The 18,414-nt window shown below is 25.2% G+C and overlaps 1 protein-coding gene across 1 annotated transcript; it reads right to left on the reverse strand.

The window, feature by feature from the left end:
* Nucleotides 1–5,053: 5,053 nt before the first annotated feature.
* Nucleotides 5,054–18,186, reverse strand: LOC145829763 (IQ domain-containing protein K-like). Its single transcript, XM_082937633.1, has 9 exons — nucleotides 18,056–18,186; nucleotides 16,055–16,180; nucleotides 15,343–15,447; nucleotides 13,279–13,376; nucleotides 9,109–9,161; nucleotides 6,952–7,044; nucleotides 6,535–6,619; nucleotides 6,255–6,369; nucleotides 5,054–5,434 (listed from the first exon to the last, which is right to left on the reverse strand). The coding sequence occupies exons 1-9, from the start codon at nucleotides 18,111–18,113 to the stop codon at nucleotides 5,367–5,369; spliced, it is 801 nt and encodes a 266-aa protein (XP_082793759.1). The 5' UTR covers nucleotides 18,114–18,186; the 3' UTR covers nucleotides 5,054–5,366.
* Nucleotides 18,187–18,414: the final 228 nt, after the last annotated feature.

Genomic DNA, 18,414 nt, shown 5'->3' on the forward strand with positions numbered 1-18,414 from the left:
ACTTTATATAAATAGTATGAAGCAATAGCTATATATTATACTAATACTGAAATTAGATCGTACCTACCCGTCTAACTTATTTGTTTTAAAATTACATTTTTTTTGTTTTCGTGATATTTTAAGAAGTAAATAAAATTATAAACATATGAAAAAAACAACTAATTGTAAAATGTTTAATCTAATATGTTACAATTATCTAGCTCAGTGATCGGTAAATCATCTTTATTGTCCGCTCAGCAGTAATCTGCAACCTGTATTGTACTTTATAGCTAAAACATAGCTTTAAAAACTATATAACATAAAACTAAGCTATGAATTTAATAACTTGTAGTTACTAGTACTTTACTATTCCACAACTTATCACATTTTTCATTTAAAATAGTATTTTTTATAGACTAGTACATTTTTTAAGCGTTGCCCGTAAAAGAGCATTTTTTTTTTGACTACAAAAGGCTGCCCCCCAAGATCTAGTTTTTTATCTATTTTAAAAATTTAAAATAACATAATGGTTCTAGATAAAATAAAACTGTTTGCAACAACTACTTTTATACAATTATGGTAATATTTAAACAAACTATATATTTTCTTCAATTCAAGATAAAGGTTACAAATAAAAAAAATATTACTTATTTTAGCAATTTAGGGTTTTGCTACTAAACAAAATAATTTTCAACTACAATGATCTTATAAAAAAATAATGAAAATGTACAAAAACTTTATTTCAAGGTCTGAGTTAATTGTTGCCCTGTAAATAATGTTCTCTGAACGGAAATTGCCCCGTTTCAAAATATATTTGCAGCCACCAGCGCAATTACACTGATTCTAGATTAGATTACTTTTATTTAATATCCTGTGATTGTGTGACTTAATTAATCTACATCGACTTATGCTCAACTCAGTCAAGAATCCGATATGCTAATTATAAAAAAATATTTTAAAGGTGGTCTGTATGAAAATGAGACTGAGCTTTCAAAGTATGTTTGTTAGCTAAAGCGCAAAAACATTGGTTTTAGAACAACCTGGGAGTTGATAAAAAGAGCACAGCCAGTAGCAGATGGTAATAACCCTGTTTGTAAGGCTGTGCTTAAAAGAATTAACAGCTGTTGTGTATGCGTTGAAAAAAGAAGGTAGCTTAAATATGAGGAGTGGAAATATATCGTCTCGTTGACATGAGAAAAAGCTATAAAATAAATTTCAAAATACTTCATATCACTTAATTGTAGTTTTGTGAATTTTAGTTGTTTGTTCGGATTGAAGATTAGTTTTTGTACTGTACAATATTTACTAGTTACGTCATAGTGTTTTATATATGATTTGTATATAGAAAATAAGGGAACCGCTCATTTCCAACCCGCGATCAAATCCCACCCAGTCAATTCCGAGAACTGCTTACCGACCAAGGGTAAGGGTTAGGTAGGGGTAACTGTGGTAGTAAAAAACGAATAAATACTAAATAGAAATAAAACAAAATTATAAAAAAATAAAGGAATGAATAAAAAAAAAAAAAAAAAGTTTTAAGTGAAAACTGTGCGCGGGTGGTACTTGATCGGTGGGAAATGATTGCGGGTCGGAATTGTCAGTATACCAGAAAATAATGTAGTTAAATAAACTTAAAACTTTCCACAGATCCTAATTGAAAGGTTTTTAAATGATTTATTTAGAAAAGTAGATTTAAAAAAAAACTAGAACACACGTTTCATAAAGCTAAATGCTTTAATCTTCAGTAAGTACGGTTTGAAATAAAAAGCACTTTGCTAAACAATGATACAAAAGTTATACAAAAAACAGTATGAAGTAATTATTAAATATTGTTCGGATGGAAGACTAATTTTTGCACTGAATGTTTGTATGTACAATATTTACTAATTACGTCATAGTTTTTTTTCTTAGTTTTATAAAACTTTAACTTAATTAAAATAACTTTAAAAACTTATGTAGATTGTTTTAGATGTTAAGTTTTAAAAGGATACCTATAAAAAGACTTAACACAGCTTTAAAACTTTTTATGGGTATCCTTTCGAACTTGATCTAAACATCTTATTCTAAATTTTTATTTTACTTCTATAACTTTAAAACTTATTAAACTGTTTTAGATGTCAAATTTTAAAAAGATACCCATAAAAAACTAAACACAGCTTTAATACTTTTTATAAGCATCCTTTTGAGTTTGATATTTTACATTTTTTAAGATGTATTTTTAATAACTAGTTGGCCTGGTGACAGTTTTTCTACTTGTAATTAAATGCGGAGTTGAAAAACTCTGCAACTAGAGTTTTATAAAAATAACTTTGATTATGCAAATCATTTTCTTATACTTTTAATTTTAGAAACTATCAGTTTAAAAATAATAACATTTTTAAAATAGTAAAAGTTTTCTGTCGTTTTCTTTAGGTGGTTTTTTATAAATAAATAGTAAAAAAGTGTCTATAAGTTATAATAATTAAACAGAAAAAGCTTGATTAGTGTTTATGTTTTAACAAAAGTGCACACTCTATTTTTAGCTAGCGATACTTTATCAAATGAACGACTCTAATTCACAACAAGATTTCAATAAGTTATCCATTTTTGAAGTTTAATTTTAATTTGTTTTAAAAAAAATTGCATAAAAAATGCAGTCAAAATTCTGAAATTTGCAGTTTATTCTGATTTAACTTAAAATACTTAACTACTACCCGAAATTGGCAATATGTCTTAAATTTTAAGTATTTAACACAAAGGCTGATTTAAAAACACATTTTGTTTATTTTTTAACTATTTTGCTTAGTTTTCAGGCTTTTTTAACAAAATAGTAAGCATAAATGATATCTAAAAGAATACATTAGATAGGGAACGGGTCTAAATTGCACGAAGACGATTTTGCACCAAGGGTCAATTTTGCACGAGTTACATTTTTGCATGAGAGTAAAAAATACAGAAATAAAAACTATAACACAATGTAATAAAAAACAAAAGTTACTGATCGAGGGTAAGGGTTAGGGGTAACAGTGATAGTAAAAATAAAAAAATATTTAATTAAAATAGTTTAGAAAAATAATAATATTAATTACGAAAAAAAAACTACCGACCGAGGGTAAGAGTTAGGGGTAACAGTGATAGTAAAAAAAAAATATATAAAGATTAAAAAAATAAATAAAAAAAAAAAGCTATAAAAAAAAACTTACCGACGAGGTAACAGTTAGGGGTAACAGTGATATTAAGAAAAAGATTAAAAAGAAATAAATAAAAACAACTTAATAACCGAGGGTAAGGGGTACCAGTGAGAGTAAAAGAAAAAATAAATAAAAATTGAAATCAATAAAATTATATAAAAAAATTTACCCGTACAAAAATGTCTCCGTGCAAAATTGTCTGCTCGTGCAAAAGTGACCCTTCGTGCTAAAGTATCTTCGTGCAATTTTATCCCCTCGTGCAAAAGTATTTTCGTGCATTTTTGTGCACTCGTGCAATTTTGTACGCTTGTGCAAATTTGACAGCTACCCCATATGATAAATTTTAAGTAATACTATCTAGCTTTTTTTTCATTATATTAATAGCTTAAAAAGTTTTTTTTTTTGAAAATTAAAAAGAGTGATGAAGTATAACTTATTATTATTTAGTGTCTTAGATTTTTTTGAGATATTAAATATTTAATACTTCTTACAATTTTACTAATAATTGTATATTTTAAAATATAATATAATTTATTTTATAGATTTTTGAACAGTTTAATAGCTAAAACTTTTTGAATCATTGTAACAGCATTAAATACTTAAATAACAAACTTTAAAACTTGGTTAACACACATATATTTAAACAGTTGTTGTCATGTAAATCTGGAAAAAAATATTTCAAATTCAATTTCTGTTCAAATTTCAAAGGCCTGGCCACAATTTTTTTAATTATAGGAGCATTTATTAAGTAAAAAATAAGATTTTATAAATAAAAAATTTTAATTAAGCTAATAGACATCTTTTTAAACATTTTTTCAGCGTTTGAAACAATATAATATATCATAAAGAAGTTGTTTCTAATGTATATTTTTTATTTAGATTTACTGTGTGAACATTTAGAACTTTTTTGATTGCATCTACATTGTTTGCCTTAGAGAATTTATAAAATATCCCAGTATTTTGATGACGTCATAAAAAATATATGAAAAGTATCATCTTTTTTCTTCTAATCGACTTTTGAATACATATAAATATACCTAATAGTTTATCAAATAAATTAGATTTTTGTGTTTAAGTGCATTTGGAAGAAAAATTTTTCATCAAACTACGATGAATTTTTTTCTTTTCAATTGAAGAAAAACACATTTTAAATGATAAAAATTGTTGTTTTTACTTGCAAGTGAGGCTCTTTAAAATAATGATACACCGCACCATTATTTTCTGAAAAGCTAAAAAAATACATTGTACACTCTTCCTTTTAAACATAAACTCGTATCTGATTTTTGCAAAATCTCGCGAAAAAATTAATACCAGTGAATAACTAAAATACAAAATCATATTTTTGATGAAATAATTTGTATACATGCAAAATATTATTCATCATTTTATCTTAAATGTTGTATCAAGAACAATAGATAGTTTATAACGATATGAAAAAAAATAAGAAAACATAAATTTATTCAAAAAAATGCTGACTAAACTTTTAAGGCGTTTATTTCAAATCAACTAAGTCACAGAAGGTATGAAATTACCATTTTAAACGAAATAACTGTTACAGTTATAATTATATTACTTTTTTATTTATTAAAAGAACTATCACTAAATTAACTTAAAGTATTAAACATGCATTAGTTAGTAACTTAGACTTTCCTTCAAAAATTCAACTATTTAAGTAACTATAATTATGTAAAACATTTTCAACTGAGACCAAGTGTATCTTTGGTTTTTCGTAATTTTAATGGTGAAGTTATCACAAACGGTAATACTTATACTTTATTTCTTTTATTTTAGACTTCTAATCAAAATTATATTAATTACTTAGATATCTGAAATTCTAAAATGTCATTCTTTCAAATCTTTTATTAAATACAATAGATTTATGAACAAATAAAGTTGTTTATACTTACATTTAATAAAGTTGTTTAAATCAAGCTGCCTTTAAAACAGTAAACACAAATTCAAAAAAAACAAAATAATATTTTTTAAGAATTGCTCAAAACTTTTTATTACAGAAAGTTTATATTGATTATAATTATTATTAGACAACAGGTTTCCAATGTGTCTTTAGTCATTTAAAAAAAATGTAAAGTGTATTTTAGTCATTTATAGTAGTAATCAATAGTATAGAAGCTCAGAAAACAGATTATAATTGTATTAAGTATTGCGAAAAAAATATTCACAGTTTTATATTTGAAAGCAGTGGTCTTCATAATAGTTTCAATGAATGGGTGATCTCGCGTGAGTTTTACCTCCTGAAAGCGACCTTGCACTTGCTCGGCTGGCAGCTATTTTAATATTTTTACATATTAAAACAACAATAAATATGCTACAAAACAAATACTTTAGTTAAAAAATACTAAACTTTGTTTTATTTACTGCTAAGCAATAAAATAAAACATATTTTAAAAGTTATATTATAACTTCGTACTAATAACTTACAAGTATGATTAGATTAAGTTAAACTTTTTATATGTCAAAATATTCCACTCTTTAATTTTATTTTATCATGAAAAATAAAAACATTAAAGTAAATTATTATTTACTTATCAAATGTAGGTAACAAGTTAATCGTCTTTTTATTAAAAATAATAACTAAAAATCCAACATATGTTAAAAACAAGATGTATCTAAAATTTTGACGTAATTTAAACATGTATATTTATTATAATTACCATAAGAATATTTTTCTTGCATTAAGTATATGCAGATATTAGTCACTGTAATTTACTTTGTAATATAAATATAAATATAATTATATATATATATATATATATATATATATATATATATATACACTAAGTAGAAAACTAACTTGAAAGTAATAATGTAATTAAGACAATTACTTCAATAATAAGCTAGATTGTAAATCATGTTTAAATGTTATCTCGTGAAAAGGTACATTTAAAAAAATATCATCAGAAAGCTTTTATCTCAATTAAGTAGATGAAAAAAAATTTATAATTCAATCACATAAACTGCTTTTCTAACGATTTAATAGTAAACATGATACTTTTTTTTAATAAAGTTGCCTAAAACTATGCCATATTATAACATCAAAGTCTACCACAATTATCATTAACTCAAGCAGATATTGGTAATATTCACCTCTTGTTTCAGCTTCATTCCAGAACTGCTTCACCTTGCTCCTAATGTCTTCGTTGTTTTCCCTCCATTCCCGCTGCCATTCCCTCAACTCGATCACCTCCGGTTGTGATCTCACCTGACCAGTTCAACATAAGTTTATGAGATGGAAAATATAGAGAGTGTAATTAACAGAAGGTGTCGATAATGCCATTACAAAAAACATTTGTTAACATGAAAAAATTATCTAAGGATTTTAGAAACTAAGTTTTAATTATGTATGTTTGTTAAACTGTTCACAAACTTTATAGCCGCGATAAAATGACTGTATGATGATTGCAGCCTCATGGTCCGTCAGCCGCAATGATAAAGGAAGGGGAGGTCTTGGACTGAAAAAATTGGCTGCTAATTTAATGACTTATAACAGCTGACACAGATAAAATAAAATAAATGCTAAGTAGAGGAAAAAGATTACTCCAAGCATATGTACCTTGTCTCGCTTATAAAAATGATACTGTTTTAATTTAAAGCAGACTTAATATATATTTATCAAAACAACATGGAAAAAATTGTTTAAGTATAAAAAAGTCTTAGTTTATATAATTTATTAAGAACATTTTAGCCTCTGAAAAATAATTTTTTAGTCAGTAGTTGCTTTACTTTTTTAAAACAACAAAAATAATATAGTTGAATTAATTTTAGGACAATGCATAAAACTTACTGCTTAATCAACCAATTTTTTACAAATGGAATATCATCAAACTCTCTTGTACTTCTTATCTTTTTTTCTTTTTCATTTAAAGTATGATTTTTCCTGAATAATATTAGTCATTTTTGTATCAACTAAACTAGTTAAAAAACGAGATAATGTACTTGTACATAAACCATAAAATAATTTATTTTTATCAGTTTAAATACAGTGCCCAAAAATTACATGCTTACTTAGCGCATGAATTAATAAAACACGGATATTTTATTAAGACAGAATTAACCAGGCTTATCTATAAAAAGTCGAATAGAATACAACTAAAAATATTAATTTGTAACAAATGTTTTTATACCACATTTTTAATTTTGCATGGCATCCCGTATAGTTTTTAAACTTTTATTTTCTGGATAACATTAGTAAATAACGGAGTGTAAAAAGTCTTTATAAATAATAAAAACATAATAATAACAAACTATACAGTATCCTTCTTTTATTACACTGACATATGTTTCTGTGTTTAACGAGTCAACACACTTCAACTGAGCTCTGTTAAAATATAAATACTGTAAGGAAAGAATAGAAGCTAAAGTAGGTACATACATGTGTCCATTAAAAATGGAAATAGTTGCTATAGATATTTATAGGTTAATAATAGACAAAATACTTAATGTTAAAACCGACTGTTATAAAACTATATAATATTTGTAATTATTAAGTCAGTATTTATTTTGGCCATCATCAACAAAGTTGAGATGTTTATGCCATCGATAATAAACAATGAACTTCACCGCACGACCAACAACAACAACGGCATTCGAGATAACCTACGACCGGTTTCGTCTTTTTCTAGGACTCATCAGGCAGGCTTAGTCGCGAAAAAACCGCTGTTGTGATCTTAACCAAGCGGGAACCTATGTCAATTTTTCGGATTTTACCCACAAACGGTCGCTTCAGTGCATTTGCACTTAAGCCTGCTTGGTTAAGATTACAACAGCGGTTTCTCGCGACTAAGCCTGCCTAATGATTCCTAAAAAGGACGAAACCGGTCGTAGGTTGTCTTGGATGCCGTTGTTGTTGGTCGTGCGGTGAAGTTCATTGTTTATTATACACTTTATTAATTATTAAGTCTAAATAAATTAAAGTAAAAGTACAAAATAAGATAACAAATCAAATATAAACTACTTACATGAAAACGAAGGAAGTACTAATTCTAAATATTTACTGCTTACTAATCATTGTAATAAATGTATCTAATAATTACGTCACATTTTTCGTGTAAGTAGTTTAAATTTGATTTGTTATCTTATTTTGTACTTTTACTTTAACTTATTTAATATAGACTTAATAATTACAAATATTATATAGTTTTATAACAGTCGGTTTTAACATCAAGTATTTTATCTATTATTAACCTATAAATATCTATAGCAACTATTTCTATTTTTAATGGACACATGTATATACCTATTTTAGCTTCTATTCTTTCCTTACAGTACTAATATTTTTACAGAGCTCAGTTGAAAAGTGTTGACTCGTTAAACACAGAAACATATGTTAGTGTAATAAAAAAAGGATACTATATAATTTGTTATTATTATATATTCCAGTGAAGTTGTTTCGCTAGGATCTTTTATTAACAAACACTTAAATTTTTATTTTGAATAGTTATTTAATGAAAACATCACTTATCTAAAAGTTATAAATTTAAGCATTGTTTTAATATGAGTGTGGTAATTAATCACATGAGAAACACTTTGTGTAAAACGAAATTTTAAATGAGAAAGTATTTAAGTAATTCATACAATTAGTTCTAAATCAAATCTTAATTAATTGGTTCAATTTTATATGTTATGTGTATCATATGCAATACATATTCGTAAATATTGCGAAATTACAAACTAATTATCAACTCTAAATATTAAAAAAAAACCTATAAACAATCTTAATAACTACTTTCAACTTTTAAAGTAAAAGTTAAAGTTTATATTGACAACTTTTATACTTACACTTTGACAATGTTATTTAACTAAGTTTAATATTTTCAGAACTAATCTATTACAATTCTTTGAAGTATACAGTAATTTAGCTCGGTTTTTGATTTGAGTTTGCTCTATTTTTAAACTCTTTATTATTAATAAAAGTATTAATTGTAATAACAAAATTACAAACTTGTGAAGATATTCTGCTAAGTAATCACATCCATTAAAACCACTCCGTTTTTTCTGTAAAATTTATATTTTTATACAACGTAAAAATTATAAGATTAATAAACTAGTAGCTTTTTAATAAATTATATTACTGTATATTCTCTACTAAAATTTTAATTTTTCCACTAAAATATAGCCACAACCGTTTTAGACAATATGTAAAGTAAATAAAAAAAATTGGTATTCAAACTATAGTCAATTATTTATAAACTTATCCATATGGTTATTATGGTCAACCATATGGATACTTCAAAACAAAAATTTTCTGTTTAAAAAAATAGTACAGTAATAACTATCTCCTAAAAGTTATTTTATACGCTTCTACCTGTTTTTGTTAGACATTTAAATCGTTTGAATAAAAGATTAAAAAACGTATTAATATTAATCAAACACTATAGACCTCTATGGTATAGACTAATATTCCATACTATTTTTTTTATTTCTTTTATTTCGTGTTCTTGTTGCATATTTTGTTTTTATTTTAATTGGAATAAAGTTATAGTTAAACCATTGTTTGTGACTATACTCTACACTGTGCAGTAGAAGACTAAATCATTATTACAGATAAACATATCATAGGTCTAATGAATTTTTTCAACAGAATATTTTTATTTAAATCATCATTAAATATAAAGCAATATGTCGTTGTGAGCTTCTAATTTTATTTAGAACTGTTTACATAATACCAAACAACTTTTCATTAACTTATGCAAAGCTACAAGAATATAAGATTTAAAAGTTTAATAATTCTTGTGACTTCTTAGATATTTAACACTAATAGTGCAATGCATTGGCAATAAATCCTTGATAATAAATATATGGCAGTGTTTAGTTCATTTATAGCTTATTTGTATTCGACTTTACTGCTTATTGGAACATAAGTTGTATGTTTAGCTCTGAGTAGTTGAATTGAAAGCCAGCAGTTTGTTTTTAGCTTGAACTAGTATAACATTTTCAACTGCTGTTATATACTATTTAATTAGGGCTTACATTAATTTAAACTATTATACTGCTAAGTTTTATATTTGACTAATTCTCTAGATTTGTATTTATTTGCATTGATTTTAAAGCTGAATAAATTCGTTATTTAATGTTGCTGCTTGTCTTGATATTTTTATTAATTAAAATTATCTCACACTCAAAGCTATATCTAACATGGACCCTAATTATAAACCCACCTCCAGTCCAGATGTAGCTAAGCTACCTTCTAAAAAACCTTCACCGCGGTTTAGCATGGCCACTAATGTGACCACTACTCCGGGGAATTCCCCCACGAGTTTTATGGCGTCCTCTACAAACACTTTAAAGGAGGAATATCCACCAGCATATAGGCAAATTAACTCACAAAAGTGTTATATGAATCAGAAAACTGCTAAGCTAAAGAACAATTTGAAAATACATGAAACAAATGAACCAAGAGAAGAGCTCAATTTTTTTTGAAGAGTCATGTAATGTTAAGGACATTCACAACGCAAACGACACAAATAAGATATTAATAGCAGTATGGCCTGCAAAAGGTATCAAAAACTATCGGGCTATAACTGAGGGGGAAAACAAATCTTATGATTCCTTAAAAGAATTTTACTAACCAAAGATGGCCATTTTGCAAGAGTTTTTAGGCCTAAACTAGAATGGACAACAGTAAGTGGTCTAACATTATACATTGAAGTTAAAACATGGGAGAACGAGCTCAAAAAAGGTAGTAACCTAACTAAGTTCCTTTATTTACATTTAGCCCCAAAAGAGTTTAAGAACAAAATGAGAAAAAACTTGTACCTAGATCTTAAAAGTATCAAGACCAGCTGTAAAAACCTCTATGATAGGCAACAACAACATGAAAAAGTTGAAGCTAATATTTTTAATCATTTTGGTAGTCCATTCAAAAACTTCAGAGGTATTACAGTTTGTCCAACTCACCAAAAATGGAAAGAGAGGGCTTACACATGTGATTGGCCACAAGTATGTGAAATGGCCGGAATAATTGAGCCTTATGAGTTAAAAAACTTGCCCCTATTTTCAACAAATTGAGAGAGGTAGAAGATGGGTGTACCATACCTCTTACTAAGCCTGTTGAACAAAAGGTCATAGAAGTACACGCCAAAAAACAGTCAATTTTATCACCAGAAAAGAAAGTGGTGTGTTTTTCTAGCTACCAAACACCATCTGGGAAAACTAAAGGTTGTAAAAAAGTGTCACGAAAAACCACGCATAAGTCCCCAGCCACAAAGAAAACAATAGCTTTAGGAGTGACTGGTCAAGTAATTTGGTTCAATATTCACAAAGTCTATGGTTTTATTCATTGTGACAATCAGCAGAACGATATTTTTTTTCCCAGTCTGCCATTATAAAAAAAAAAAAAACTAGTAAGCCCATGACATATGGTAATGTAGTTAACTTTTATATAGTGTTAGGTAGAAAAAAAATGCCGGAAGCTGCAAACATAATAGCTTCCAAAGACAAATTTCTTCAAGGGTATAAGTATAAAAAATTAAGCGCAGACTTGTGGACAAGCAGTTTTTGTCATCATGCACAAGTACTTGGCAAGCTTATTAGTTCGACACAGAGCAAGGCCTTAAGGCCAAAAAATATTGATCACCAAGCACAAGCATCTTAGTTCAACATTAAGCACAAAGAGGTGGGCTACCTATCAAAAGCAGTTTAAAGAGCAGCAAAGGCACAAAAATGTATTTAAACATAAGCAGAACCTCCAAATGTCAAGTAGAAAAATTAATGGTTGTGAACAAGACTCTGCTTATTATGATTCTTCAGAAGTCAGTGAATACAGTTACGAGCCTACTAACAGAAATTATTGTTTTTGATCAAGTGAAACTAAAGTCCAATATTCTGAGTATTTGATAATGAAAGTTCAGAATGTTGTTACATCTGTTTAAAAAAAATAAAAAACATAAAAAAAGATGAGATGGGTTGTTGTTTAAAAAAAAAGTAAGCAGGGAAAATGTCATGCATTAAAAATGCATACTTGATAATAAATAGTTCTATGAATATCAAAATGAAACTGAACGGCCAGTCATTAATCAGCAAACTTGCTAATTGCAATAGTAAAACTTTTTTTAAATTGGCCAAAAATGTGTAAATAAATTACTATTATTATTTATTGTTTTATTTTTCTTATAGCTTCAAACTTAATTTCAAAAAATTAAACCAAACTCTTTTTACTTTTAATAAGAAACCTTAAGTGCATGGAAACTTATAAAGAGTTTATAAATGCTATTAACAAAATATTGATAACTATTCCGATAAACATATTTAGATTAAAAAAAATAAATTGTTGCAACAGACAGAACTAAAATATGATGCTTGTCTGTCGAATAAACAGATGATAAAAAGACATGAAAAAACTAACGCTTTATTGTGCAAATATAAATATAAAAACTGTCTAATTCTTTTTTTAGAATAAATAATAAGTTTGTTATACAACTAATAATTAATAAAATTAGACAGAGAAGGTTATAGATAAAAAGAAAACCACCTTTCCTGACTAGATATGTTAGTAGAAAAAAAATCCTGAATCTTTCAATAATAACATTTCTTGACTTATCCAAACAATTTTTCATTAAAAAAAATTCTGACTGACCTATTGGCAATTATTTGTCAATAATCATACAAATAAAAGTAATTTACTACAATTTGTTATCATAAATTTATAAGTAGACTGAAAACAATCAGGCGGTTTATAAAATATATAAAATGAATAGTTATTTTTTACTAAATGACTTATTTCAACAAAAAAGCTCATAGGAGGAAGACATAACTTTGAAATAAGCAACATGTTTACTAGAATTTAATCCATGTTTTATATTTTGGTAATTCTGATATAGGCAAAAAATGACATTGAATAATTTATATAAAGTTAAGTATCAACATATCTTAAACTTTAAGACCTAAGGCAAAAAATCTAAAAGAATTATAAAAACTTAATGAAATACAACACGACTTACCATGTAATATTATCTAAAAATAACTTTAATAACAATTGTGATTAGTATTTTAGTATAACTAAAAAATTATAATAAGACGTTTTGCATACCTAAGTTAAATATATTTAACAAACTGTTTAAATTATGATTACTTATGGTGAAAACTAGTTGGTATATTGAAAAAGTAAAATTACATCTAAGCACTTTTGCTGTTTTGCTTCATGTAACATTTCGGATATGGCAGGCATTAATGAGGGAAACACAAACGCTTCTAAATACTCTGTTGGTTCACCTATTGATAAATATTTACAAATTAAACTTTAAGTGATACGAAAAAGATAGTATCATAATTCAAAACCGCAATAGTTATATATAAAATTTTCTCGAACTAAATGCTGATTTGATTTAATTGTACTAAAAAATAAACATACTGATGGTTACAAAATAAATATTACAAACGTAAATCAACAAATATTTTTTAGTATAAATAACAGTTATAAAAAAAATTTGTATTTAGTTATAATAACAGTTATTTCATTGTACCGAGCAATAGAGACAAAATAAAAAACTATTTAAAACATTTCTAAACTACAAAGACTTTTATTTTTACAAGTTGATCTTATTTTGAAGAGTTTAACCTGAGCTATCACGGAATTTAAACAGCTTAACAAAATTAAGAGTAACTTTTGAGATATAATTGATCAAAGTCGGTGACCTCAATAGGTTCCCTATAGTATGCCCAAAACTAAAACGCAAAAAACGACTGTTTTACTAAAATCTATATTCTCCTTCATTTTTTAACCAACATTCTTTAAATTTTCAACGTAATTCAATAACTAATATTTAAATCAATTGAATGCGGGAACCTTTTTAATTTCAAAAAATAAAATCTTTATTAAAAAAACCACCTATTTTTTTGTTTTTTTTATCTTAAGTTTTATTTTTTAATATTTTTAAAAATTGCAACATTTAGAGTTGTTTATAGTATAAAAGACATGTTTTTTGAAAACTTGAGGTCTCTAGATGGAAAACAAAGAAGAAGATAGATTTTTAGTGAAATTTTTAATTTCAGAGAAAATTGACGATGAAAAAACTGTGTTCTATATGATTGTGTTGAAAGCTTTACACAAAAAACGTATATATCTAAAAAATAAATTAAAAAAAAATCTACAAAAAATGGCTTGAAGTTCTTACTTAAAGCTTTCATATAAGGGAGCCAATGTTATTTTTTGTAAAAAAAAGTTAGATCCACTATGCCCTTAATAGTAGATGGTTTTTTTTTTTAAGTTAGAGAAATTTTGTTTTAAATAAATTAGTCCGTTTGTGGTTTTAAAATTTGTACCTTACTAAAAATTTCTATTGAAAATTCAGATCTTAAACTTTTTTGTCTCAAAAATTGTTCAAATTTGTCATATTTTAAAACTTTATTGTTGCTAGTGTAAACATTTAAGATAAAACAAATTCAACCAACTTATAATGTATAGCAGTAAATTTAACTACACCTAACTACTACTTTAGAAAAAATCAAAAATACAACTTAAAAACACTAGTTATTTAAGTATCTAAACACAAAAAACACCATAGTTACAAATTAGGCTGTAAACAGTTGTTGTCAAAAAAGAATTTTTAGTGAAACAATAGGAAAATAACATGCAAACATGATTTTTAAAGTTTTCAGTAATGGCGTAATCATTTTTTTATAGACAATAATTGTGAGGAGTAAATTACCCCTCGATATAGTTTTGTTTGAGGAGGTAGAGCACTTTTATTTTAATCTGTGAAAATAGAAATTAGGTCAAATAATTGAAACTAAAATTTAACAGATACCAAAATAAAATTAAAATATTCAAAAACAATCTAAATTACTAAAACTTGTTGCAATTAGCTACTGTTGATGTTAACTTAAACTAATTATTATTTTTTTCATGCTACGCCTCCTTTCAATAAATAATTAACTGTTTTGTTTATTTTGTGTTTTTTTCTTTGTTTTATACTTATGAGCTAGAATAATAAACATTTGAGCAAAAAATTTTGTTGAATTTTTTTTTTCTCAAAGTTGACAAGTTAACATTGAAAATGCTATAAAATTACTATGTTTTCAGCCATAATTGTTTTAAATACTTATGTGTTTTAATATGATATGCTCTTTTTAATTCTAAATCCTTTATTACTATACAAACCCTTTATATATTTTCTTAAGACAAAAAAAAAGCTATGTTTTATAAGTTAGAATTTAAGCTACTTTTTTTCAAACAAACATGTTTGGTTGTCAACAGATGATTGGTTTATTTTGGGCTTAGAATGTGATGTAATTTTCAAGTGAACATGTGGAGGATGCTCTAGAGAAGAGTTAACATCTTTTTCTAAATAAAATATTGTATTTTTATCATTATTTAAATAAATCTGAAGTCTAAAATTGCTACTAATAAAAGTTATGTAATGTATAACAACTAGATATATATACTTATGTCTGGAAGCACTTTATTAAACTAAAATATAGTAAGCCTAAATTATTTTTATGTATTTTAAAATTATAAAAAACATTATTATAAATAAATGCCAAACAGAAATTTTTTATCAAAAAAATATTGCTGTAATAAAAATTTAAAAATAAACACACCCTGTAAAAGTTTTTGATAAAAATAAATAGTATTGGAACAACTTAATTAGGTTGCTAATGCTTCACAACCATAAAGCTTTTTTTTAATCTATTAAAAAAAAACTAAAAGCTCTTTACTTTTAAATTTTTACCATACAACAAGATTGTTTAAAAATATATAAAGTATTGTATATCAACAACTTTTTTTTCAAACTTGAGCATCATTTTGTCGTATTTTTTTTAACCTAAACTTATAAAGTAAAAAAGAAACTCTATCAGTATTTAATAAATAGTAAATTAACATAGACTAAAAAAACTTAAATAACTATAACAAAATTTACTGAAAAACATCTTATTTATAATTAATTTACCATTTCCTGTTAGTTGGTAATTATCATCAGGATTTTGAGTCAAAACTGTTGCATTACTTTCTACTTGTGATGTGTTCAAAGATGCACAACTTTCATCACAATACAATTGTCGTTTATTTTCATACTCTAAATGTTATTTATTATCCTCAGTATTATAAAACATAATCAACATACATAACTTTTTTTTATAAGTAGTTTAGTTAACATAAAGTTTTTTTTTTAATAAATATTTTAAATGGATAACTTTAATTTGTTAAAACTTTTAATGATTATAAATTTTGCTTAAGAATAGCAGTAATTTTTTGAGGTGTTTAAAATTACTTTATTCATAAGACTAATATTTTTGATTTATAAATAAAACATCTAGTATCTAATACAACTATTTGTAATGACTACAAAGCAATAAAAAGCATAATATAATTTATTTTATTTTCTAAACTCAGGGTGGCCACTATTTTTTTAGAAATTTCTTCCAAGTTTTTGAAAGTATACGTTTTTGGGTCTATTTTGAGTTTAAAGACAAGTTTTTGGTAAGAAAGTGTGTTAAATTGTATAATAACATTTAAAAGATACTGTAAATGTAGTGCTACTTTATATGTGTTTTTTAATAAAAAAATGCTTGATGATGACAAAAATTTTTGTCTATATGATAGATTTTTGTCAAATTGAAATTCCACTACACAATTGTAAAAATTGTTTAAAATTTTAGAACTTTTTAGCCTAAATTTTCAAACTTCAGGATTTTTTAGGATCCCAGGTTTGGTGGCCACCATGTAAATACTCATGCAAAAATTATTTCAAAAACATTTTCTTATAGTTTGTAATAAAAGAATAAATAATGGCTATATACTTCTAAGTTTTTATCATTATTATTTTGAGTCATTTAAATTTTAATTTCTTTTTTTATACAAAAATGTATTTTTGTACACAGGTAATTACAAACACTATTAACAATAGATTTAAAACTTCATAATTTAACTTTTTCTATAAAATCATGACATAAGCATTACTTTTATAAAAATAACTTTCAATAGCTTAAATGCAGTCTGATTGATTGTAATTATTAAACTTACTATAAAAAACTATTTACGTCATTTATTGTACTGTTTTTACTGCTATTAAAACTTATTTTATGTTTTAGGTCAAAAGTTCTTATAAAGAATACTAAAATAGTTTTATTAGTATGTAAGATAATAACATTAAAAAAAAAATTTGAAAAATTACTTACTTGTTTGTTTTTTTATAGAGAAAAACTATATCTTAAACATAATATTTAAGAAAAAAAGTATACCTGTTAAAAAATTACCAAACACTAGCTTAAAAACTTTTTTAAACAAAGTAACTAAAAAACTTGAATGGACAATAATAAAGTATTTTAAATATAAGTCAAATAAGGTTTAAGGACATGTACTTGGTATAATCTATAGAAAAAATTGAAAAACAAAACTTAAAAGTATTAAATTGAGAAATACAGCTCTTAAACTTATTAACTACTAAATCTATATGACTTAACTTAAAAATTCATGATATTCCTTTATTTAATCTCTGTTTTAAAGATTTATACTTACAGTAACTTGTAAAAGTTATTTTCTTTTAAATTTCAGTCAAAATAAACAACATCATTTTAAACTTAAATATATCTTGGAACATAAAGATAAATTTAATTTTTTTTATTAAGACTTTATACTAACCATTTAGTCAAAAGTAGATTTTCATTACAAAATCAATTTCAGATTAACTGTTAAAATTTTAAAATAACACGTTATTTTTTTTCTCAGATGAATAAAATTATTTATCATGAGATAAAAAAATTTTTAGGAATATTTTAGAGTATCAAAAAACTAAACTCAACTTTTTTATTAACTATTATTAGCACTTTAAAAAAAATTTTTATTATCAAAAAAATTAAAATTTATTATCTCAGACTTGAACATTCAGTGTTTTATTCAAGCTGAAAAATGAAAAATATTAACTGTATACCTTTACATATTTAATAATTACCTTTACATATTGACTCCCATAAATTAAAAGGCTTCGGTTGTGCATCAATAGAATTCATATTTTAGATCAATAAGTAAATTGACTAAATGTTTTATTTACTAGTCTCTTTACAATTTTTATAACTAAATGGCTTGTATGTTGGCATAGGTATTTTGTAACTAGCACAAACTAAATTTAATTTTTGCTAACTTGTGTTCCGTAAAATAAAAAAAGAATTAGTAAATATTTCAGTTGAACAACTTTTTTTTTACAAAAATTTTTAATTCATTATATGAGAAATTAGATTTTTTAGAGTTCTTGAAATTAAAAAAAAAAAAGCTTAACAAAAAAAAACTTTTATTTTGGCACCGTAATCTATA

Source organism: Thalia democratica, chromosome 2 (assembly GCF_965202585.1).
Source record: "Thalia democratica chromosome 2, ktThaDemo2.hap1.1, whole genome shotgun sequence".
In the NCBI taxonomy this organism is placed as follows: domain Eukaryota; kingdom Metazoa; phylum Chordata; class Thaliacea; order Salpida; family Salpidae; genus Thalia; species Thalia democratica.

Bases quoted from the DNA above. Each gene is read 5' to 3' on its own strand.
- LOC145829763 (XM_082937633.1), bottom strand. From the start codon at position 18,113: ATGAATTCTATTGATGCACAACCGAAGCCTTTTAATTTATGGGAGTCA. The intron at 15,448-16,054 runs GTAAATTAATTA...TATTTTATTTAG, and splicing joins TTACCAACTAACAGGAAATG to AAAAAGATGTTAACTCTTCT. The intron at 9,162-13,278 runs GTAATTTTACTT...TAAATTTTACAG, and splicing joins AACAGCAAAAGTGCTTAGAT to AAAAAACGGAGTGGTTTTAA.